At 34.7% G+C, this 26,408-nt stretch overlaps 2 protein-coding genes and 1 long non-coding RNA gene across 5 annotated transcripts; all 3 read left to right on the top strand.

Annotated features, from left to right (window-relative positions):
- The first annotated feature begins 4,247 nt into the window (after window positions 1-4,247).
- On the top strand, window positions 4,248-5,973 carry LOC120122053 (CCG-binding protein 1-like). The gene is made up of 3 exons (XM_039141302.1): window positions 4,248-4,540; window positions 4,622-4,695; window positions 5,655-5,973. Exons 1-3 carry the CDS (start codon window positions 4,309-4,311, stop codon window positions 5,970-5,972), a joined length of 624 nt encoding a protein of 207 aa, XP_038997233.1. The 5' UTR covers window positions 4,248-4,308; the 3' UTR covers window position 5,973.
- Window positions 5,974-7,106: 1,133 nt separating this feature from the next.
- On the top strand, window positions 7,107-11,892 carry LOC120121948. 3 transcript variants are annotated; one of them, XM_039141209.1, is made up of 10 exons: window positions 7,107-7,260; window positions 7,338-7,554; window positions 8,812-8,994; window positions 9,193-9,290; window positions 9,840-9,924; window positions 10,002-10,205; window positions 10,287-10,543; window positions 11,000-11,090; window positions 11,204-11,420; window positions 11,528-11,892. In XM_039141209.1, the coding sequence occupies exons 2-10, from the start codon at window positions 7,342-7,344 to the stop codon at window positions 11,740-11,742; spliced, it is 1,563 nt and encodes a 520-aa protein (XP_038997140.1). In that variant the 5' UTR covers window positions 7,107-7,260; window positions 7,338-7,341; the 3' UTR covers window positions 11,743-11,892. The 3 variants fall into 3 exon arrangements, with proteins under 3 accessions (XP_038997140.1, XP_038997139.1, XP_038997141.1); XM_039141208.1 differs by having other exon boundaries at window positions 7,111-7,554; XM_039141210.1 differs by having other exon boundaries at window positions 7,111-7,521.
- Window positions 11,893-24,105: 12,213 nt separating this feature from the next.
- Window positions 24,106-25,358, top strand: LOC120122050. Its single transcript, XR_005516041.1, has 2 exons — window positions 24,106-24,246; window positions 25,311-25,358. It is a non-coding gene; the product is annotated as an uncharacterized LOC120122050 (long non-coding RNA).
- The last annotated feature ends 1,050 nt before the right edge of the window (window positions 25,359-26,408 follow it).

The following is a 26,408-nucleotide window of genomic DNA, read 5'->3' on the forward strand; positions in this document are numbered from 1 at the left end:
AAAAGGGTTATCTCGGCTTTCCATGCGGAGGCCGTTGCTGTAGTGCATGCAATTGATTTTGTAATTGATCTGGGTTTGCGAAACATAATCTTTGAAGGTGACTCATAAACCGTCATTGATAAGCTAACTTCACCGATTAATGACCTCTCCATGATAAGCGTGTTGATTTGGGAAGGTAAAAGTCGAGCCTGATCATTTCATGCACCTTCGTTTAGCTACATACCGAGAGAAGATAATATGACCGCTCACAAGCTTGGTATCAGAATATGGATTCGGAGGACAAATGTTTGGTCGAGGAGGCGAGTGGGTGTGTGGAAGTGCATGTTGCGGAGGACAGGTGTTGCATCGACCCTCCGTAGCCCCTTGTGTTGTTTTCGTGCTCATTAAGCTCTATGTTTTTTTCAAACTTTCTTGTCGGAGTGGATCAACGTAGTTTTCCTGAAACATGGCAAGAAGATGGAAAACCATATTTTCTTTTGATTTTTTTTGGCTATGTTTATCATTTAGTTTCCACTTTTCTTTAATTGTTTGTCGTTATTGCGTTATAGCTGGACCGTTTTGTTTTGTTTATTGCTTTAATAATTGGCTTGTCTTTCCCGTTGCTAAAAAACAGGATAAAATATATCAATAGTTATCAAATAATATTTTTCTATTTTAGTCATCAGATTAATTTTTTCGATGAAAGTATCACCAGGACCTTGGACCTCATGCATAGAGATTTAATGTCCAACCATTAAGCTATATCAAATTTTGTTAATTTTTTATTAAAATTTTATATTTATAAAATTATGTTAAATACAAAGTCAGTCTCAATGGTAAAAATGAAAGTTATTCTCTCTAGATGTTTTAGATTCGAACAATTGTACTTAAAAGATGTGTGCGTTGCCAATAGGTTAAGAAAATTCTGAGCAGATACTATTTTGTAATCACCTCATACTATTAAAAAAAATATGTCAAATACAATTGGGGTGCTAACATTGGGAAAATTTGGTGTAGAACAAAGATTTCATTTTAAGCTTAAATCACATTTGCCAAGATTTAGAACTAAACCGTTACAAATATATAAAGGAAGGATCAGACGGGTGCCCGTAGACTACAAACTATAAGCATTTTAAATACCTGTTATAATGGAATTCCAGCACTGTCTTCTCTGAAAAGATAGTTGGATCTTTTTGTAGTCCATAACCATTCGCATGAGATACAATCAACTATAGAAACGACTAAGGGGTGTTTGGATCAAGGAATGTAGGATTCTCATAGGAATGGAATATATATTCTCATGGGAATGAAATATACATTCCCATGTTTGGTTGGTCAGGAATCTCATTTCCGGTAATATTTTATTACCAATAGTAGATTTTTAAGGTATATTACCGGGAATATCATTACCTCCCTTTCCTTAGGTATTGTTGGATTACCGGCGTTTTAGACTAAAATGCCCTTAATTTTTTTTCTTAAAAAATATCATTCTTCTGTCATTAAATAATAAAAATTCTACGAATGTTAAATTACAAATTTATCCTTAAAATATTTTAGATTTATAAAAAAAATCTATAATTAAAATTTTATATGAAGTTCAGGGGTTAAAATAAAATTTTACTTTTTCATTAAACCTTTTTATATTTTCAATTATGTAAAAAAATATATATAAATTTTATGAATTTAAGTTTTTTAAAGAAAATATATAAATATTTTCCAGCTTATTAAAAAAACAAGTATATAATATGGACAATTTGGTCAAATATACATTCTAATAATCTTTTATTCCTTTAACCAAACACGGTAATCTTACATTCCTGCTAAACCAACCAAACACAAAATACAACATTCCCATTAATCTTATTCTCTGGTAATCTTACATTCCGTGAACCAAACGCACCCTAAAGTTTTTTTCCCCGATAAATTATTTAGGAAAATAGGACAAGTAGCAATTTATTTTAATATTTACGTCATTTGTTATAGTTTTTATAGAACTTGTCATGTTGATGTGACGAGTTTGAATAAAATATAAATTTTATTAAATTTTATCAAATCAAGGGTAAAATATTTTAATGAAATTTTTTTATTAAAACTCGTCACTTCGATATGATGAGTTTCATATACCGTAGAAATATCGTAGATCTCAAAATAAAACCTTATGTACTCGATTTTGTAATTTTTTTTATTTCGGGTTATCCTATTGGGGCAAAAAAAACCAATGAGTAAAAGTCTGCCTACTAAAATTCAAACTCTACTGAATAAAAATCAATTCAGTCGCTGATTCAATTCATTAAGTAAATAGAGATCTATTTAGATTAAGATCCAAAGATAAAAGATAAACTTAGAATTATCTTAGAACTTAACCTTATAAATAGATTTTCTAATCATAGTTGATGAATTAAATAAAATTTATATTCACTGTTGGCTGTGTATCCTCCGAAAGTAAGCTCGTTACTTCCACCGTTGGCTCAAGGTGCTCTCGATCAACCAAGTTCCCATCCCGAGCAAGGCGCGCTAATCTATCTGTAACTCGATTACACTCCCCTGAAGCAAACTGAAAAATCAGTTGTCATTCTCTCTGAATTAAGTCATGTATACATCATTGTTAAATTTAATTATTCTGACTAAAAAAAAACATTAATGATATTTTTATAAAAAATAATTTGATGAGTGGACAAAAATATAATAAGTTAATAATTATTATTTAATCTATCTTTAAAAATAGGTTAAACTAAAGAGTTTGTCACTTTTATTTCATTTTAAATAAGACGTGGTCACTGGGACGTTAATTGTTGTGAGGTGGATGACGTGGCACGTTAATAGAAATGTTTAATTTTTATTTGAACCCTTAAACTTTAGATAAATTACTAATCATGAGTCTTTTTGTAAATCCAAAATAATTCAGGGGTAAAATATCAATTTACCCCTTTTTCCATATGTTTTCTTCTCGACTTCTATCTTCTACGCGGCTTCATCTCTGGACCACCATGTGTGAGAGTGTGATTTTGCTTCGCCGCATGGGAGATTCTAGTGGTCTTCACATTTTCGGTTATAAGAGGTGAGTGCTAAATTCGTGTTGGGGTCAAAGCTGCTCGATGTCACCACGGAAATGTCCAAAAGGAGATAAGTGTTATATCTCCTTTATTCTTGTATATGGGCGGTAAGTATTTTTTTCGAATTGGTTGTGGTGCTACTGTGGTGGTTGTCTTCATAAGGAATAATTTACCAGGAAGGGGTGATGGCTGAAGTGCAAGTTGGAACACGGTCTTTTGATGCTTGTTGCGGTGAAAGGAGTTGTTGGTGATGCTACATTGCTGTCATGGAGTGTCGTTGCTGCATTTAGACGTGGGTCTTTCTTATGTGGATGGCCTACAACAGGGGTGTGGTCTTGGACTGTAGGAGCTGTCTTTCTTATGTCTCAAGATGGCATCACGCACCCGGCTGAAGGTAAATTTGCTTACGCTTCACACACCATACCCATATCAACCCCTCTTCCTTTACTCAAATTTTGCCCCTAGATTGTATTTTGTATTCTGTATTTGGATGCATAAAATAATCTTAGTTTTGGACTTTTGGCCTTAAGTTTCCTTTCTTTTGCCCTCTCTAATTTCCAACAGCCTCTCACAGGATTACCAATTGGTGAAGGGAATGTTGGGTCCATGATTATTGCAGCTTCCTTAGAGATGAAGAAGGGGAAATGGCTGAGAAGATAGGTTTGGGGAAGAAACATATAAAAAAAATGGTTTAATTGATATTTTATTCTAGAACTATTTTGGGTTTACAAAAGGACCATGTTAATAATTTATCTAAAGTTTAAAGGTTCAAATTAAAATTAACATTTTTACTAATGTGACACATCATCCACCACACGAAAACTAACGTCCCAGTGATAACATCTTGAAATGAAACAAAAGTGACAACGTATTAACTTTTTTAGATCAAATGACTATATGTTTAGATAAATAAAACAAAAGTGACCAACTATGTATTTTAACCTTAAAAATAATATGAATCCGGATAATCCTCCAAAACCACGAACTAAAGTTATTTAAAAGCCCAAAAAGAACAAATCCGGTGGGCTCAACCGCTGCTGAATCATTCTACTTTATCCAACGACTCTGATCTAAAGATCAAAACCAATATTGTAAGGTCAACAGATAGGATTCCAAATATTCAAGCATATCAACACAAAATATCCTGAACCCATCTTAGGCAAAAAATATCTTTTAGATCCTTATCTACTTGGGTCAACTATTTAAACGCATCGTCACATTATATTATTCGTCAATCAAGTAAAAGATCTGAGTTTATGTTATCCGTTTGGTTAAGATGATTAAGTCGATCCTATTGCGTCCCTGTTCATCTCCCATCCCCGGTGATGTTAAAGATATCCACCGCGCGGGATTATCGCCGCCGTCCAAAACTCGATTCGCTTCCACGATTCGCTCTTCTTCCAGCAGCGACGCCTACATACCGAAGCTCGAACCTTTTAGCAGAACGAAATTCGAGCGGGCCGTCAAAGAGCCTCCCCTGATTGAGAAGTCCGAGAACCAACTCGCCGGTTAGTAAATAAGTTGTGTATAACTTTAAATTTAAAAATTAAATCAAAGTGATTTTGAATTTATTTTTGTGTTTTTTTTAGATTACTGTTCCACACTTGAAGGAGACGATTCTTATAGTTGCTGGAGAGCTTATTTCGAGTTGAAAGATCTTGAGGTAAGTTTTTTATAGATTTAAAATTTTAAGGTATTAGACCTGTTTGGATAATAAGGAAATTGAAGTCTAGAAGAAAGAAAATAAGAGAAACTGTAGACTATAGTGCTAGCTTTCGATTGATTAGAGTAAAAAAAAATCTGAGTTATTCGAGGCGATTAATCCTATTTTATAATAAAATCTTTATTTAAAAGGTTTTGAGTTGAGTTGAATTGAATTGTTTTTATATTTAAATTTTATTTTAAATATTTATAATACTATTTGATTCTAATTTAAATAATTTTCATGAAAGTATACCATTCACATATATTTCAACTAATTCACTAATTATTAAACATTCCAAGTTATTAAGATATTCAAGCTTTATTTTATAACTTGATTCGAAATAAATAAAAATTCGAGTCAATTCAAGTCGAGTCGAAAAGATTGATTTTTTTTAGTCTCGTTGAGTTCTGCTCACCTCCACTGTTAGGGCTTCGTTAAATTAATTTTACTTTTACAAAATAAGTACTATCTAAGAACAGTTTAAACTAATTTGTAAAGCTTTTTAATCCATAATAATTTGTAACACTTCTAACATTCTGATTAGATCATGAATAATGGCAATTTAGATAGATTTGTTTATTTCTTAGTTTAGCTAATTTTGGTTCAATTTCATAGTAAATAAATCGAAGTAAGAAAAGAATAATTAATGAACTCTGGTATATTTTTATGCCATAATTGAGAGTTCCTCTTTGATTCACTAGCACTCTAGCAGTGAAAAGTTTTAAGACAGTCACATGTTTCACTTTTTCAGAGTATTAGATACTATGCCTGACGTTGGATATTTAATTTTTACGTAGTTCTTTCTTGTTTACGGATCATGCTTGGAGAATGGTATTCTTAAACTGGATTGTGAAAATGTGTTGAACATGTTTGTTACATGGATATTTAACTTGTATGAGTTTTGTAATACATGACAGAAAGATACACCGAAAGAAGATTTAGAGAAGATAATTATTCAAGCAGGGGGTGTCAAGTCATTGATCGGACTCTTACATGGAATTGCATCCATCCGCAAGGGAAACAACAATGGATTTTCAAATATGGCTAAGCCGTTGGTTACCGAAAATGAAGGTAAGAGATTCTTGCATATCCCCGATGGGTTGCCAAAATCTGCAGAAGAATTAGAGGAGGAAGAGAGAGGAAGAATGCCTGATTCCCCCTTTACCAGAATGCTTAGAACTAAGGGCACATTTCCTGCCTGGTACTCTCCTGCACCTGACCACGAGACCGATTGATGGATGCTTATTGTTATTATCCATATACTAGCTTCATTGTAGATAAAATGAGATGGGGAGTTTGTAATATAGGGTTTTCAAGCAGCAAATCGACTGTTCTTGTATCTGGGATTTAAGCCCTTCGTATGGCCATTTTCCAGAACTGGAAGTGTCTTTTAAGTTGAGAGTTTTGAATATCTACATTTGTAATTGTTTAATCTATCTTAATGCATCAGCTTTGTAAAAAGTAAAATGTCATTTTGTTTAAAAGTTTACTTGTATTAACAGATTAATTTTGTTCATTGCTGCCAAAAATTATATATTCTTAATCTTAGTAGTGTTGATGGCTCACTTCACTGGTATTTTGTGCGTTTGATTTTGCAAATCCCTTGCAATACAATTAAGGGTAAACTACTGAAGTAATCACTTTCCTTTTTATGTATTTATACTCTTATTAACTAAATTAAAAAGAAGTTAAGCTTTGATCATTTACGTTATTAATTTATTTAATTTTAGTCATGTATGTTTGTTTAATTCAATGGCACGACAGTCAAAAGGGATTAATTTCTAATTTAACCCTTAATTTGTTTTTATTTTGATCATTAACTTTAGATATAATATCAATTTGACCCTTGAATTTAGTTAAAATCTCCCATCATTGATTGTCACTTGATCACCTCCTGTTGCCATTAGCTGTCGTCACTATTGTCGCCATCATTATTATTATTATTATTACTATTTATTCATTACTTTATTTTTAGTTTGTTTCCTTTTTTTCATTTGGAAGTTTTTGCCCTCCACTAAAAATATCATCCAGTTTAATTCTCACTTCTAATCATTCATTCACTGGAAATCTCAAGCTCATGAATGTTCAAGTGTCTTACCAATAAAGTACTATTCAAATTCTCAGAATTCCAGTCACCGAAAAAGAATTCAAGTAAAGTACTTATTCTACAAAAAAAAAAAAAAAATCGAAATATATATATTTTTTAAATATGAATGGGTTTTCAGAATTCTTTGAGGACTATTCATACTAATAAATCTAAAACTAAAAACCCAATGGGTTGAGGATGGAAATATAATAGGTTTGGTCTGGCCCAATCGTTGCAACAAAACCTGAAAACCACAAAAGCGCCAGCGGTTAGATTGCTTATTGTTTGAAAGTCGATTCGATTGCCTTCAAACGCACGTTGAGTTCACGGTTTCGAGGTCAATTTTCGACTGAAAACAGCCGCCATACCCCTCGACTCTCAACCAACTTGAAGCTCCAACTATCCTTAAACAGATCTCCTTCAATTCCAGAAAATCACCATTTCTTTGTAGGTTCTTTGTTTCCGTATACGAAATTCTAATCTGTTCTTTTTCCCCCTTTTGCTACGGAAAAGGAAAAATGGAAGATGCCAAGAACCCACCGCCACAACAAATGGTATCTTCAGAAAAGGAAGACCAGGGAAATGAAGAAGAACCCAAGGCGGAGGAGCAACGGGCGTCAATTACAGCACCAACTAATGGAGGAGGATGGGGCGGTTGGGGTTTCTCTGCTTTCTCTGTTCTCTCAGATCTTCAAAAGGTTGCCACTGTTGCCGCTGAGATCTCTCGCAATGTAGGCTTGATTTTTATATCCCTTAATATTTGTTTATGTATATGCTTGTATGGGTTTTCGTGTTCCTATTAAAGATTGTTTATTTGATTTTGTTTAGATATTTGGGTTTGAGTCAATTCAGATCTGGAAGTGCAATTTGTAGTTTTGATATTTTTTTTCAATTACCCATTTTGAAGTGAGATTCACTTTGTTGATTAATTCAGTAGGTTTTTGATACTGTGGAGGCTTTATTAACTATGGATTTAGATGTTTGAGATTTTTTTTTGATGAATTAAACCTTTATGTTTTATATGTGAAGCATTGGAAGTGTAAGAAGGGAAAATTGAAGCTCACTCTTCCAAGACATAATTTTGTATGAAAATTTAGAGCCTAGGTGGTGGGCTTGTATATGTTGAATGTGGTTATTACTCATTACAGAACAAAAAAAATAATAATAATAATAATTACAGTACAATTACTTGGTACTTACTTGCCGCACCTTTTTCACGAACTAGTGTTAATAACATAATTATTATGTGCTTAACCAAATTTTATTATGTGAAAGGAAATATGTGTTATTTTTTCTACGATGAACTTTTATTTTTTTCATTCTAGGTGGAGCCTTTTGTGATTTGCTTTTAATACATGTTGTGTAAGATGTAGTTCACTGTTTGAGGACCTTCCAAGTTGCTATTACAGGCGTTCATTCATTATGTTAGACCTACTGGTTGTAGAAATATCACCATGTTTCACATAGATACTAGATGCTGTCATTATTACTGAACTTAGGTTCATAGGAAGAACTCTGTTCACTATTATTGGTGAAATTGGTCCATCCCATCATTTGAAAACGAACATTGTCAAAGTTGCAACTAGTTCATTTTGATTAAGAAATCTGATTTCAGTATTTACTTTCCTATTTGGTTTTGAGGGAACACTTGCATTTTGTTTTTCCAATGCCAACTATTACCATTATATCTTTACTGAAGCTGGAAGTGCTGAAAGGAAATATGGTATAATAATATAAAGATCAAAAGGTGCCCCCTTCAGGTCAATAATTTTCATATTTCACTGCGCTCTTAAGACTTTCAGTTTATGTATTATGAGTTTTGTTTTGTATGTAGGATTTAGGGAGTGAAATATGAGAATTATCTTTATGATCAAGGAATATTCAGAACAACTTGAACTGATATTATAGGAGTTATATGCAGTAGCTTCTCTTGTAATGATCAGAGCAAGCTGTTTTCAATCTTTTTAAGCATTACTTTATGGATGCAGGCTTCTGTGGTTGCAGAAAAGGCGGCAAAAAGCCTTGCAGATATTCAAATTGCTGAGGACTCTGAATCTTCTAAGGAAGAAGAATCTCCAATTGAAAAGGAAAGTGAAGATGAGAATGACAAGCTAAGAAAGTCTGCTCTGGATAAGTTAGAGAATGCAAGTGGCGATTCTTTCCTTGGCCAGGCAATTCTTTTATCCATTTCGATACTGTGTTCTAGTATTAGCTGCAATGTTCTGGATCTGGAACAATGATAGTCATTTTTGGGCTTTGTTTATGCAGACACACAAATGTGTAATGTCAGTTGCACCATATCATTGTGATGGACAAGAATCAATATTTTGATATTTGATTTGTTTTTCCCCTACTTTCACTGTTCACAGGGTTTGAAGGCTTTTGACAACTCTGTGGAGAATTTTGCTTCTGGTGCGTGGCAGGCACTAGGGAGTGCACTGAAAGGGGGTACCGATTTTGTTCAGAAGTATGTTTCGTTTCTTTCAATACATTTTTTTTAAATAATTAGTTGATTCCCTGGAGCTAACAGAAAAAAAAACTAGAGAAAAATGACTCATTCTTGATAATTTCAAGGCTTCTCCAAAAATATTTTGGAAGTCATTCAGTGTGAATATTTTTAATTTCTGAACCAATGGCTCCAGAGTTCTATAATCATGGAATATCTTGCATATTGGATCTTCCTTCTCATCTGCAGAAGCCGTGACATGACTCTGTTCAAGACATTAACCACTTCTATTCCGTGTTAGATTGAATAGAATTTTCCCGGCATTTAGAATATTCAAGTGTCGTGTCTAGTTAAATTCTTACTTTTATAATTGTGGCTTTTCATGCCAAGATAAACAACTGAGCACTGCATGCTGATGCTTGATTTTGTGCTTCTTTGTATAATTTCCCCGTATTTTGTCCTATGTTGTAGCATTCAACTATTGTTGTCATCGAATTCAAGAAATAGATATCATATACTCATAAAACATTTTTCCACTAATATGTCTCTGTTTTCTCTTTTATTTTCTAGGCTTGAGTATTCTGCTGTAAGCATTGCTGATTCTATTCAGCAAGGAGGTTTACCCGCTGGTTCAGTTCCACCATCATTAATTGAGGTTTGTCATTGTGCAGTCCTTGTTTTTCTGTTTGGTAATGTCGCAATGATCTCTTATTTCTCGTATTTATTTTACAGAGTGGAAGAGCCTTTACAACAAAGGGAATGCAAGTTCTTGAATATGTGGGAAAGGAAACTATGGATCTACTGATCAATGAAACTGGTATAGAGGTTGAAAACAATGCAGAGGGCACTGAACAGCCATCTGATGAGGATCAATCGTTAGAGGAAGTTAGCTTTGATCGATGCTTCTACATATATGGAGGTCCAGAGCAGTTGGAGGTTAACTTTTTATCCTTGAAGTTGATATTCATGATTGTAATGATTTTTATCTTTCAAATTGCTGAACTATATTGCTTACAGGAACTGGAGGCATTGTCCAGCCACTATGCCCTTCTATTTAATCGGAGGAAAACAAAATTGTCATCCGAACAGAAATCTGTCTATGAGGGAAAGCTTAAACAAATCCAACAAATTTTTAGTTTAGATGCTGAAATGGATGGAACTGGTCCAGAGTTGGCCAAAGGAAAGAAAATAGAAACTGGAACAGAGGGCAGTCATGATGAAATGAAAATTTTACATGATTCAAGTGTCAGCAAGGCTGCTGATATGGCTGCCGGGTAAATTGCTGAACGCAGTTTTTTTTTTACTTTACCTTTGCTATGTAATCCGTGTTCTCTGATTTTCTGTTCTACTTATAGATATCTTCTATTTTGGCTTTCATTCAGGAGGTCATCCAGTTCCAATTATGAAATTTGAATTTCCTTTAACTGAGTTGATTTCATTTGTTTCCACATGCTCAGTAACCTGTGCTTAACTTCATTTTCATCCTCATATGAGTCATGCATATGCTTTATGATACACGATGAATTTGCACGTAACATTTTTTATTTTATATACATGGTCACAAGTGTGTAGGGTTTCTTGATACAGTATGAACTCTGAACGGGTATACAGCGATACTGACATGTTCAGAACTATCAACACATTTTATAGTGTTGTAAACTTTTTTTCTTCTTCTGATAAGTAAGTATTATTTCTGATTGATGCCTCTATTGTTAATTCCACCTTTTCAGGTTCACAAATGCATTGGCAGGATTGGTCGTTAGCGATATAATTCAAAGAACCGCTGGAAGGCTAGAGTCACTGCACTCGGAGGGTGTCCATGTATTGAGATATTTTCAAATTCTTTTGAACACTTTAATGGTTTTTTTTTTTGGGATATGATATTTATTTTGTGTACCTTGATGAATATAAAATCACTATGCGTGTCCATGCAGAGGCTTTCAGAAATGTGCTGTTTAGCAATGTCTCATCTCCTGCTGCTGGGTAAATCTGTCATATCTAGTTCTAACAGAGTTCAAGATGAAGATGCTGACAGCGATACGATGAATATCGAATGGCCTGAAGATTCCGTTGAGAAGGCTAAACTAATCAGACTAAAGGCACAATCTATGACTGGAAATGTGGAAGCTGTAACCAGCAGCTTTATCACAGGTTAGTTTCCTTGTACTCCTTTCTTATCAGTTGTATCACATATCTTCATGCCGGTACCTGTGAGAGCTGATAAACGAGGATGATTATCTTTTAAATATGTTCTTCAGGCATATCTGATGTAGCTGAAGCTTATGTAGCAGCCATTAAGAGTGTTAATGCAGATTCACATGAAGCGCTTTCAAAGGCATCAATCCAGGAGAAAGCTAGTTTCTTCTCCGAACATCTCCGAAGTGATCAGGCTATTGCTGTGAGCAAAATCCAGGATGGACTCCAAAATTTGTCCTATGTGGTCCTTTCGACCTCAATGCCAGCTGCTGCTTGAAGACACGATTTCTCTATATGTCTTATCAGCGTGCGTGCATGTAAATAGTTGCACCTTATAGATGGATGGGATTAACCCTCAGTCTCAGTGAACTTATTATGCTATACCATTGAAACTGAACTCATTTTTTAAGCAGTTTTTTTTTTGGTAGAAGTGTGTTAAACTTGATTGTTAATCAGGAATGTTGAACAGACCATTTCCACGTTAAGGATCAAATCTTAATTCTTTTTTAATGATTTGAAAGGTTTCAGAAAATTTATTGTTCCTGATTCTATGTTTACTGTTCTGGTAAATTGAACTGGAAAATTTGCACTTTACATAAAGCAGTGATACGTCTAAGTGAGATGAGATAGATCATAAATTATTCGAGTTTGATTTAGTCAAATCTTGATTAACGCTTGAATTGAATGGATTCGAGCTCAAACTTGACTTAAGTTCAACAAGCCGAAATAAATTATATGATACTTGACTCAAAATGTTCTCGAGCAATTCGAAAAAAATAGGCTTAATACAAAAATAAGTGTCTAAAGAATGCTTCGAAAAATATTTTGGTGCCTAAAGAATTTTTTCACTAAAATAGGTGCCTAAAATTTTCTCCGTTACATTTTTAGGTGTCTACCGTTAAAAAAAACATTAAGTCACACGTGTAACGTTTATATTCTTTTAAAAAATAAAATATTTTTTAAAAATATTTCTTTTTAAAATATGGGCGTGACACATGTCACTTAACGAGTTTTTTTAACAGTAGACACCTAAAGGACATTATTAAATTAAAAACCCCTATAAATTATTTTTTTGAATAACTCCATAGCATATTTGTTAGAAAAATAACCCCCTTTGTGCACACGTAAGACTAACTCGCATTCTACCTAGCACGTGAACGTGTCTCGCATTTCAAAGGATGCGAGGTACCATGCACTTTTCAGATTACCCAATTTAATATGTTTATTTAATACCTCACGTTTCCCAGAACGCAAGGTCCACAAGATATTGAACCGCCTCGAGAAATTTATTAAGAAAAGTATTCAATGTACCTCACGTCTTCCAAGAAGCAAGGCATATTGTTTTTCCAGCAAACCACAAGTGCTTATAGGCATGTTCAAGTATTTAATCTTGAAATTTTTGTAATTTATAAGATTCTTCGCGTAGTATTAGAATTTATCTTTATGCTGAGTCTAATATAAAAACATACGAGATATTGTAGGCGGGCTAAAAATCACGTTGAAAATGGTTCCAAAGCTTGTTTTGTGCATGAAGGTAATGCTAAAATGGTTTGGTAGGCATATTCGAGGTTTTTTTCCTGGTTGTTAATATGAAAAATTGTATAATTTATAAGAGTACAAGTGTGGTAATGTAACTTATTTCTCAATTGAGAGTAATATCAGCACATACGAGACATTACAATTGGGGTAAAATTCGCATTAAAAATAGTTGTAAAGCTTGTTTTTTCAAATGAAGATGCTAACAAACTAATCGAGATTAGGGTGTGATCGATTAGGACATTTGTTTTTTTGAGTGCCTAGGATTCCTACAAATACTACAAAGCTTCGGTTGTCTGGTTCTTTCTCGATGGTCGACCAAACTTTGTCACTCTAAATTCTCGTTGAGCGTGGAGGGCCCCTTTTTTGGCGTTATAGTATGAAATCTGGACGTATTATAGGTTCATCATCAACCGCATCAGGATCCCTTTCATTTCCAATCGGAGAAAACTCGTACCGGTATACATTGAATATGGTTTCCAGTAAGTACACGTGATAAACGAGTTGCACGTAGTCAATCAATACAGAAGAACAAGCGGCAATGACATACGCACACAAATATTTGAATGTTTGGAATACTTCACAATTGCATGTTCTGTCACGTAGATTGACGACGTATGTGTTGTAATGTTTGCCTTCCATTGGCTTGGAATATTTTGAAACACATAATTGATTTTGTTCGCGAGAAACGCATCGCGTTTGAGTGTTGTAGAAAGGTTTTCAATTTTCGTTTGAGGTCTAGGTTAATTCTGTGACCAACTGCAATCTACTCAACTACTTACATTCCCAATGTTGCAAACATAGTTACCAACCGTTAATATGTCACTTTGACAACGAAAGTGATAGGAAAATGTCGCACTCCCTTTAGTGATGAATTGATTGCCTCAGCCAAGTTCGTTGTCATGTGACTATATCGTCTGCACCCATCAAATGACCGAAGCCATTTCTCCATCGGGATTTTAGCAAGGTAATTGTAGCCTTCCTGATTCATGTGTCTCAGTTCTTCAAACAACTTGCTAACCTCGTGTGTGGAATACGAGTGGCCTACCCATTGAAAATGCAACAGTTAATTATAAATAATAAATGACAATGTATCTAAATCCAAATAAATTGAAAAATGTACCCATTCGAAGAACCATTATGCATTCATCTTCGTTCCTAATTTTTTTTCACATAATTTGCGACAATATGGCTTAAACAATACTGGTGATAGGCTTCCAAGTTGGTCCCATGCGCTCGATTGCGTATATGATCCTTGCGCCTCTGTCAGAAATAAGACATATCCCACCACAGCGCTCATACAAAACTTGTAATAGAACATGTTTTTGCAAGTACTTGAAGAAGAATTCCCAAGAGTTTATATATTCCTTTTCAACTATTGTGAATGCGAGGGGAATTGTTTTCATATTTTCGTCCTATTCCACTACCAACAACATTATTTGTGAGTACCTTCCGTACAAGCAAGTGTCGTCGATATGAACCATCAACTTGTAGTGTCAAAATGCATTAACACACTGCAAAAATGTCCAAAATAGCCGGTGAAATTAACACGCACCTTGTACAACATGATCATTTTTGTACACTAGCACAGTTTCAAGTTTGATGACCATGCCCGATATGTATTTTTTCATTAGTTTCAGCCATGGCCAGCCATGGCTGTAACTTTATGTACGATACTTCCCATTGACCATACACTTTTTGTTGAGCATGATACTTAGCGTACCATGTTTTATGGTAGTTAATAGTGTTGTTGTACTGAGATGTAATTGTATCAATACAACTAGAAATTGAAATACATGGATTTACTTTAACCAGTGGTACGAAGGCATCACAAAATACGTGAACAGATAAGTTTGGATGATCCTGAGAGAGCCTGCTGATGATGCATGTATGAGGTTGTTCGTATTTTGTTAGCCTCCATAGGTTGTTCAACCTCTTCAAGTGTGATAAACGAACCCTCTAATTACATCCATTAGACTTGTGGTCGCATTCAACCATGTACTTGTATGTTACTATTTTTTTAACTGTCAACGTAATAGAGTGACATATATTATAGTTACTAATTGCAACCATATTGAGTTATGAATGTCATTCCAAGATAGAGCTCACCATCACCATGTTCGTTGTATTGATCAAGCTGCTAGAATTTCGAAAAGTTCAGAGTGTTTAAAGGTTCTATCTCAACTGTTGTGAAGTGGGATGGTGGCTGGTAATAGGAAACAGGAGGCGCATCATGTGGAATGTCTTCATCAAATGCTCCCTCTGATATGTCAAGGTCCTATAGTTCTTCATTGAAGGGGCCCACTTTGTCATCGTCTGGTCGATCTCCCTTAATGGTTCTTCTTCGGAAGTATCCCCATCAAACTTGAATAGTTCAGTGTTGTCGACTACGGGGACAACAGGAGTAACACATGTACATCGATAACGAAACAGATCACGAACCGTACTACAAATATCAAAGTCGACAACACCAGTAGAATAATGTCTCCTCATAGATGTTGGCAAATCTTCGAATGGATAAACGCTTCATCTTCTTGCAATCTCATTTCATACTGAGAATGTACCCCAAATCCTAGGTTAGAAGTATTAGGCTAACCCGAGATAGGCCTTGGTTTAATTCCTTAGCTTGTATGAAGCTTTGACCTAAATTAAAGAGGATTTAAGGTTGAGGTAAGCCTAAAAATGAATAAAAATGGTGGTTTTAATATGCAGTCAAAATTGAAGGGACCAAGGAAACAATTATACCCTTTTTCAAAAATGAAGCTGATTTCTATTAAAATATGGGAGTTTATCGCTAGATATGTAGTGTGTGAGCAAGTTAAGGCGGAACACCAGGTTCCCTCAGGTTTGCTTCAGCCCATTCAGATTCCTTAGTGGAAATGGGACAGGGTGACTGGGTTACTAATGACCAGATAAAGACATGATGTAGTTTGGGTCATAGTAGTCTGCCTAACCAAATCAGCTCATTGTCTCCCAGTTAGGATGGACAATACCTTAGTGAGGTTAGCTCAGTTGTATATCCGTGAGATAGTGAGGTTACACAGTGTATCGACTTTCATCATTTCAGACAGGGGTCCTCGTTTCACTTCTCACTTTTGAGAAGCTCTCCGTGAGTCCCTAGGCACCCGACTACATTTCAGCTCAGCTTTTCATCCTCAGATAGATGACAAGTCAGAACGAGTTATCCATATTCTTGAGGACATGCTCAGGTGTACTATCATCAATCCAGAGGGTAGTTGGGAGGACTACTTGCCATTAGTGGAGTTTTCCTACAACAACAATTTCCGTTCGAGCATTCAAATGGCTCCGTACGAGGACTTATATGTACATAAGTGTAGGACTCCACTTTGTTGGACTGAGCTCGGTGAGGGTAAGATAGAGACCAAGGAGAAGGTTCAATTGATTTAGAACCGACTCAAGGAAGTTTCAGACAGATCGATGTCTTACGTAAATTTGAAGCGTAAGGACATCGAGTTCGCAGTTAGGGATAATTTATTCCTCAAGGTTTCCCCTTAGAAGAAGGTGCTCCGCTTCTGGCACAAGGGCAAGTTGACTCCTCGTTTCATAGGACCTTACGAGGCGCTTGAGAGAATTGGACTAGTTGCTTATAGACTAGCTTTACCACCAGAGTTGAAGCGCATTCACAATGTGTTTCATGTATTTATGCTCAGAAGATACCCCTCCGATCCTTCACAAATCATACATTTAGAACATATTGAGGTCAGCTCATACATGACCTATAAGAGGAACCATTCAGAATCTTGGCGAGTGAAATGAAGAAGTTAAGGAACAGGATGATTCCTTTTGTGAAAGTGCGATGGAGGAACCATGGCATCGAGTAAGTAAAATGGGAAACCGAGGAAGACATGCAGCATCAACACCCTTACCTCTTCATCTCAGGTAAATTTTGAGGATAAAATTTTATTTAGGAGTGGAGAGTTGTAATGCCCCGAATCCCGAGTTAGAAGTATTGGGCTAACCCGAGTTGGACCTTGGTTTAATTCCTTAGATTGTAGGAGGCCTTGACCCAAATTAAAGAGTATTTGGGCTTGAGGTAAGCCTAATAGAAAATAAAAAGGGTGTTTTTAATCTGCAGTCAAAATTGGAGAGACCAAGGAAGCAATTATACCCTTGTTAAAAATAAAACTGATTTCTATTAAAATTTGGTGATATCACCATCTGAATTCCAACTTATATTTTTCTTCACATTTTTCTTCTTCTCCCAAGTTTTATTCCTCTTCTTCATCATTCTCTTAAGAAAAGGTGAAAGTTTTGGTTTAGTTTCAGTCTATTTCATCAAACCAATATAAGAATCAAAATCAACACCTCTTGATCATTTATTTGAGACCTTAAGATCAAGTTTTGGCCATGGTTGTAAAAACGAGTTTTAGAAGGGTTTAAGAAACTAGATGGTTCTAACATATTTTCAGATATTTCTAGCCTTAGGAAGTGCTTTAAAACCCTCCTTAATCCCTAGAAATAGTTAGTAACCCTTGTATTTGGTTTTGTTTAGTGCAAGAGGTTGGAGAAAGCTCCTAAGCTAAGGGGAATGAAAAATTTACTTTGGGCTGAGCCTTTGACATTTCCAGCAGTATAACATCAAATGTAACTCACACTCAACTATACCATATATAAGTCATTTAGATGAAATACAACATGTTGCTTAAGCTTGAAGCATTCCCATGGTAGATTTCATGTTTTAGAGTTATAAACATGTTTGAAGCCCTATTTATGCTCCTTTGTATCTTTATAAAACATTAATAATGTTTGGGGACCTTACTAAGGTCTTTGGGATAGTAGAGTAGGAGTTTTTGCACATATTTTATTCTCTCTGCATGTTGATTTTTGATACTAGAGGGATAGTATCGAAACTTGTTCTTCTTCTCGGGCAAACTCGTGAGTTTCTAGGCAAGAGTGTCGATACTCTTGAAAGAGTATCGATACTTTGGGTCATAGTTTCGAAACTCCCAGAAGGTATCGAAACTAGGCGGTTCAGAATGTTTAAAAGTATCAATACTTGTAGAAAGTATCAAAACTTTTGTAAGAGTATCGATACTCTTGGGCTAGTATTGATATTTGCAGTCTGTTTTGGAAAAAAGGCTAGTTTTTAAGGGAATTAGACTCAAGGTACCCCAACACTTCAATATATCCTCAAATAAGACTTCAAGTGAGAAAAATAATTAATATTAGAACATTAGAAACAAAAATAGCTAGGTTTACATAAAACTAGCATTGTTTGACGCTCAGGAAACAATCAAGACACCCGAGTTCCTTTTAGCATAAATACGACAGTCAGTGCCACGTCACTACAATAGCTGACTGGGCGCCAGATACCCCAAGACTCGACAGAGTAAGTCAGTGGGTATATGTTGAAAACATTTTGATATTTCGATATAACAAACTAAGTTTAAATGAATTTTAAAATTTTACAAATGATTTTCTAAAGTATATTCGATTCAATTAATCGAATATCAAATTATTACTCCAAGTCTTTCAAGATCATTTCAAACCTTACTAAATGTGTAAAATTGTGTTTTATACTTAAACTATTTTTAAAACAATTTTCACAAAGTATTTTGAACCAAAATCAAGCTTAAAATCAAATTTTCAAAGTGATGCACCGATGCACCAATCCATGCATCGTTGCACCATGGAATTAATTGAACATCGAATGCATTTTATGCATCGATGCACATACCATGCATCGATGCACTTAGTGCATTTGATGCATCGATGCACAAGACCATGCATCGATGCACTCAGGCTATTTCAAAACATCGAATGCATTTTATGCATCGATGCACTCTTAGTGCACCGATGCACTGAGAGTCTAACGGTCAAAATATTTGAATTTTACACTTGATGCACCTATGCACCTAGGGTATGCATCGATGCATGAGACGCTCCCAACCACTAATATTAATTATTTTCACACTTAAACGGCTCTATTGACTCCACTAAGCATCCTCAACATTCAGAATCATTTGAAGGTGTATTTAAACAAGCTTAGATGCCATTGATCAAAAACAAGAAACAACAATCAACTAGAATCAAAGAGAAAGCATCAAATCTCAAGTTTGAGCATTTCAAGCCTATTTTTCATTCAATATTCATTTTGCTTTCAAGAACACTACTTGTACTCAATTTTATTCATTTTTTAGTGTTCTTTTCTTTGTTCTAGAATTGTATAAACATTCTACCTTGTGAGGATTTCCTTGTAAGTTTGAAAATTTGTAATCTTCTCTTTGAGAAAGAGTGTTCTCAAGAATTGGGGTATATTCTTGAGGGAGTTGTAAGGTATCTCTTTGGCCTCAAAAGAAAGAACAAATTAGTGAATTTGTTGGAAAATCCTTAGTGTGGATAGCTAAGGTAGTGGACGCAGACTTTGATTGAGAAAGTCGAACCACTCTAAATCGCTGTGTAATTACTTTCAATTTTTTACAAAAGCTTCCACCAGATTTTTATTTTCCAATTCACCCCCTCTTGGCCGCTTCCATCGATCGATTAACTCAACAATATACATTCCGATGCAGATTTCCAGATCTCACTTAAGAGTACCCGATAGTGCTTCGACAGTGCTAGAGGGGTGAGTGAGCTCCGAGATGCAGAATCCCTCAGTCGTACCATGATGCCAACCACAGATTAGTAGTCCAATAGTTGTATACTCAGACATATGGCACTTACCATTTCATTTAGTGAATGCATATAGTATAGTACAATTTTTAGTGAGGCATTGAGCTCGTAAGCTCAGCGTTCGGAATGTGATTCCGTGCACAGAGATTCTTAGGGAGCAGGTCATGGGGAGTTATCGTCGTCAGATATTCTAGTACCTCATATTCAGATTTTTAGAGACCTTTCAGAGTACGGCTTGAGTCATCTTTAGAGGGCATGTACTATTATGGACTCGTATTATGTTTTCAAACATAACTCTTTTTGGAACTCAGTATTTTGTATTATTTTTGTGGATATATTTTAGGAGCTCCCCATTAATTGTAAACCCAATATATTATTATGTTTTTATATTACATTATGAATGTCTAAATTTCAGATATTTACAACCAGTTTTAAAAGAAAATTTTTGGGTTACTATTTCGATAGTCCCATGTAACATTGTAATCCATGGATCTTCGGGTCTAACTGGACTAGGGTGTTACAGAGAAGATAATGCACCATACCAATGTTGTATGGATTCTATGTTCTAGGTTGTAGATTCAAATCAAAGTTCAAGCCAGCGACGCAAGAACACCTTGGCATCGAAGAAAATTATTCACCAACGTCATTTCCCCAAGTAGTAACACTCAATAAGTTCACGTCGTTGCGTAAATTACCTATCAAATTATGGACATTATGATCGAAATCAAAATCAGCCCGTCTCCAATTTGGAAAAGCAGCAGCATCATTATCATATGAGAAATCTGCAAAAAGCTCAAGAGGCCCTTTTAATGAATATTGCATATGGCAATCAATCATCATGTCCACATCACCATCATCGTCAATATTGCATATGGAGTATATTAGTGGTTCTAACGACGTCGGCAATCGATACTTAAAGGTGCTCAATTTTTTCCCATTACCATGTGGAACAACATTATTGACTTCTTTCGTTAACTTTTTATAAGTTAATTTCTTCGGCAAGGTTATCGTCATAGTATGTGCGGACTGAAAGGCGATGCCAATAGATTCATCAGGCATCATTCTGTCATCATAGCATACCAAAGCAGTAACAATTCCTCTCCTCGACATGTTCTAAAAATATATATGATCATGCAAAGAGGAAAACAAAATATGCACAAAATGTTGATGCCTTTAAACTATGTATAATCAAGAAGCGTCAAATAAACTTATGAGTGAGATTGAATTGAGTCTGTTGATCAATTTCCTTCTTTGCTTTAACCTTGTGTCTGTAGTTTGCTTCTTCACCACTATTAGCTTGAACTATGAATTGGAATAGAAGTCTCCTTTTTTAGTAGAATGGCTTGTTGATGAGATGTGGAAGGGACTTGGTCGGCCTGCAAAGAATATTCCTGAAGTGCCATGAACCTCGGGTTTTAAAATTCGAATTCTAGAGATTCCTGACATAGCAGTAGCTAATTTGACATAGTGGTTTAACGTGTATATAGCATTTTGCTCAGATATTCCTGACTTCCAGCAGTAGATATTCCTGACTATATTTGCCTATTTAAATTCTTCTTCCTCCACTAAACCAAAACAAACCATCTCGTGAAATATGCTAAAAAAACTTCTAGTTTTAAAAAATACATTCTCTTTTGGTTTCATCTGCAATTTCCTTTGCAAACTTCTTGAAGCAATGATGGGTTTTTCTCCTTTGTATTTTGTACCCACGATACCAAGATTTGTGTTAAGGCATTCTCTTCTAATGGCATCTAGATTTCCGTTTGGGCCTTCCGAGAAACTTCTTCTAGACGAACATCTTTTGAGAAATGCTTCTGAGCTTTTTTCTTTGTGCTCAATACCGACCGCACGAAGAAAAAAGACAAAGTTTTCCTTTGAGCTTCTCTAACGCGATGATATTTGTTAATTATGGAAAGTAACATCTATTTCTCATTTCCGCTAATGTGTGCTAAAATTAAAATTTAAAAACTGCATAAGTTATTTATATAAATCTTACCATGTTTACATTTCTCATATGAGTTCACATCATATTAAATTAAAATAGAAGTTGTAAAACTACGCTTGTAACCTCAAACATTTTCACAAATGTTTCGTTTAACATCTCATATTACTCAACGAAAATTTCTATGAACCCATTTTTTAGCTTCGCGTTTTTTAAAATAATAACTATATTTGGTACAAATTTATTGATTTTGTGGGGTTTTTTTTTACATTTAATAATAATGTCATTATATTTGTTTTAAAAATAATACCTCACTTAGCGTTTTACGAAATGAGACATATCTCGCATTGTTTGGAATGCGAGTTCCTTATGAACCTTTGGATTTTATTTGATTTAAAGTGTCGCGTCTTTCCAATGGATACCTTGCGTCTTGGGAAAAGCGAGGTCCATCAAAACCTCGCTTCAGGATGGCTGGGAGGATTGTTATAAACAAGGGCCCATTTTGGAAGGTTTTCCAAACCGATTTCAAAAGAAAATGCCAAAAAATGTTTTTTTAATATTGTTGAATTCTCGGTAGAAGTCTTAATACTTCATGTTGTTTCTAACTCCATCCTCGATTTCGTCAACACGCAGTTGAGTTGTAAGAGTTTTCTTGAAGCTGCCGATCAAGATTACATTTTCGAGAACGCTTCTATGAAAAATATTAGTATCATGCTGTGGGATCAACACGGGAAGGTGGCTCACCAAATATGCCTTCATGCTAACAATCTTGAAGCTTTATACAGAGAGGGCATGTTTAATTTTTTTATTGGAACAAATTCGGACTTCGACCTAAATTGTTTGAAGCAAGTAGTCGATAGAGCTCACATTCTTGCCATATATGTGTATGGCCTTATTCCAGTTTATTCTGGTGGCAAATCGAGGGATGAAGGAATTCGAATCATGAAAGCTCTTTATATCATGAAAATAAAATTATTACCTCTTCGTTCTTAGATGAATCCTTTTTACATTTTACAGTTGTGGTATCGTCACCACATTATCTTCCTAGAACAAATCGAAGACTGCAGTTGTCCTACCAACTGTGCGTGTAATTCAGACCTCCAACGTTGGTACTGCGTGACATTATGACAATCTATGTACTTGTTATGCTTCTTATTTTTGGAACCACGAAGCAAGTTTGTTTCCTCAAGTTATACATGACTGTCATGTTCACTATTATTAGTGTCAATTTATATAATAATCTACTTTTTAGAAATGTTATTGCCTAAATATTATGTAATCAAAATATACCGTACAAATTTTATATAACGTAGAGGTTATGTAATTTTTTAAATTAAATATGATTTAATCAAGAAATAATTAAATCTATCACTAAAATTAAAATTATTAAATTTAATTCGAAAAAGCACAACGTGCCTCGCTTCTTAGAAGACGTGAGGAACATTGAATATTTTTCGCGATAAATTTCTCAGAACTATTCGATATCTCGTGGACCTCCCGTACTGAGAAACGTGAGGTACTAATAACCATATTAAATTGGGTAATCTGAAAAGTGCATGGTACCTCGCGTCATGTGAAATGCGAGACACGTTCACGCACTGGATAGGACGCAAGTTAGGCCTACGTGTGCACAAAGGGGTTTTTTTAACAAATTTGTTAAGCGGGTTATTATTCAAAAAATAATAATTTATGGGGGTTTTTAATTTAATAACACCCACCTAAAAGTATAACGGAAAAAACTTTAGACACCTATTTTTAGTGAAAAAATCTTTAGGCACCAAAAATTAATTTTGAGTATAATTTAAAAAATAAGCCAAAAAATAATATATTTAAACAAATTAAATTATCAATAACATTAAATTTTATATATTATTTTTTAAAAAACACAATAAGACTTTTATGTACTTAAGTTCAGGTTCGAACTTGAGTTTGAACTTGAACCGAATTTGAGTTTGAGCTTTAACCGAGCTAAATTTGAGAATATTGCGAGCTCGTATTGAGTTTTAATTTTTTATTTCAAGTTAGCTTGAAAATTTTAAGCTCGTTATCTTTCTACTGAAGTCAACCTTCAACTTTTGATTTCGACTCGAACTTAACAATTTTAAACTCACAAATTTTTAAATCAAACTCAACTTTAAACTTTTTAATTTAATAAAATTCAATAAATTCGACTCGATTTGTTTACCCCGTACACCCCTGATAATCCCCATCAAAGGTAAGTTCAGTACTTCATAGAATAGTCTCGGCAGAAGCATAATCTCCATCCTATACACCCTACTTAATACTATCGTTTCCTTATTCCCTCTAAAGCTCAAAGTAAAGAGAAGAGTCCCAAAGTCATGTCGGTTCGGTTATAAGAAAACCCATAATTTCATAGAATAGTCCCAAAGTTCAGTAATTCATAGAATAGTCTCGGCAGTAGCATAATTCAATTTTTTCCCAGACCCTTTCTCCCACTACAATTGTAACAATGGCGTTTTGGTGCAGTTAATAAGAAAACCCATCTTCAAAACTTTTACACATAAATCTCTTAAAACTAAAAGGGCCTTGAGATAACGAAAATGACGAAAATCACTTCTTGTTCCTCAGTTGCTATCTGCTTCTACCCATTTCCACGGCTTTCCTGAAATGTATCTTAAAACTCATTCCCCTTTTCTTCATAAGCTCAAGGTAAACCTTTTCTCTTTATGTTTTTTGTTTTGTATGTGTTGGTTTGGCAATTAATTTTCGGTCTGAATCTTGGGTATTAGATTTTTCTATTAATTAAGTTGGATTTTTTTGTGAGTTCTGTACTTAATCTCTCTAGTGTTAAGGTAAAATTTTATATTAGAAATGGTTCTTGAATTGTATACTCTTTCTCAGCGCTGCATCATTTGCTTGTGGAATGACGCGTCTTCTTGTATCCAATCAGGGGCGGATGCACTAAGCCCCTAGAGGCAAAGTGCATTCCCATTATTTAGAAAAAGAAATATGAAATTTAGTTTGATATTTTAAGGTAAAATAGAAAAAATAAAAAATTTTGTATGCCCATTATTTTTAAGGAAAGAATATTAAAATTTTAGACTCGTTCTTAATTTTTTAAATCCGCCACTGTATTCAATATTCTACTATTGCTTCACATTCATTTACACAACTAGCTTGCTTTTATTCCTTTGTTACCTTGTCTTTCGACTAGTCTTTCGACTAGTCTTTATTCTTGCAAAATGGTTATGGCTAAAGCGAGTGCTTCAAGGTTTTCCGCTTTTGGTAAGCTTTCTTCAGGTAAGTTATGTCTTATCTAACCATGTTCATTGTAAAGAATGAAGGTCGTTTTGGATTTTCTGTTAGTCAAAAGGAGCATGAAAAAAGTTATACATATATTGCACTTGATATATATATATATGTCACTTGTATATGTTTTCTTGTGTTCGACTAACACAAGTATTTCCATTCTTAAATCATTTTGCAAATCACTTTAAGGGCATATTCTTGGTGGTACCGTGTTTGTGCTTTGAGGTATGAGTAAATGTTGGTATGTGAGTTTCTTTTTACTTGATTTGTTTGGGTCAATGTTCTCTATTTGGCTAGATTTGATCTTCATTTATTTATTTATTTGTCACATGGAGATCATATAATGATGTTTATTCTTAAAGTTCAATGTTAGCATATTACTTTATTTTTTTTACCTATTCTCTGTTTACCTTAAAGAGATATCATTTATAATTTACTTTTGTGTGCTTACTTTTTTGTGGCAGCATTCAGCTCGGTATCTTTTTACACAAAGTTATGGTTTGGCCATGAAACAAAACCAAATTATTCAGAATACCAAGCCAAATATCTGTTCTGCTATAAATATGGGCCCAGGCCAGTCTGGGGATCCTGAAAAAAAAAATTTTGAGCATATAACAGAAAAGGCTAGAAGATTGTGGGACAATTCTCCTTAACCAGTTAAGAGATTTCCTTGGAACAGAGCTTTCGAGAACTTTGTTCAACTCATACTTGATCTTGTGCAGGCAATGGTCAAATATCTAAGTGCACCTATACTGGCAGTTTCATCCCTTAGTGAGATGACATACTGTACACATCATAGGAAGTTAACCATCATCCCTGTTCCCCTACTCATTGGCTTTGTACTTGTAGGGATGATGAAAGAAGCTGCCATAGAACAGTCTCCCCTTCTCAGGGTATGTATTTTTGTTATGAACAAAGGATGTTGGAAACTTAAAGACATTGTATGAAATTTATTTACCATCACTGTGAGGATGGGTTTATTTACATCAGAGAATCTGTCATATTGCTAATGCCTGAACATGTCTATTGTTGTTTCCCCTTAATAGAACTAATGCAATTTTCAAATGTGGATGTTACCAACATGGTAAATGTTGTATACAATGTCAGCGTATAACATTTTGTTGACCTTTTGGCTTGATTTTCAGAATGCAAAGTTCCATGGAACCTGATTACAATTGCAATATTCTTCACATTGAGCAAATTGCCAGGTCCGTATTACCCATACCGGGGGCTCATTTGCATTCCACATATTGCAAATGGAGCATTATTGAGGACTCTGGTTATTGTTTTTGTGGTATAGAAGATCCAAAATATCTGGAGCTAAGTTGCCAAATAGTCTGGTAAATTGGAGATTCTGAAATTGAATAAGCATTAATCTCAACAGGTAAAGGATTTTGCCCCGTCCGTAACTCAGTGATCGGTAGTTTGTGCAGTTGTCTTTTACTGTTAGTGTATGATAAACTAGCCTTTCTTTCTAATTTTCTTCATGGCATGGCTAATGTCTCCCATTTTATAATAAGTTGCGTAGGAAAATTTGTCAGAACTGGAGAAGGCTTTGGCTT

The sequence above is a fragment of the Hibiscus syriacus genome, unplaced genomic scaffold (assembly GCF_006381635.1).
Source record: "Hibiscus syriacus cultivar Baekdansim isolate YM2019G1 unplaced genomic scaffold, ASM638163v2 tig00110384_pilon, whole genome shotgun sequence".
In the NCBI taxonomy this organism is placed as follows: domain Eukaryota; kingdom Viridiplantae; phylum Streptophyta; class Magnoliopsida; order Malvales; family Malvaceae; genus Hibiscus; species Hibiscus syriacus.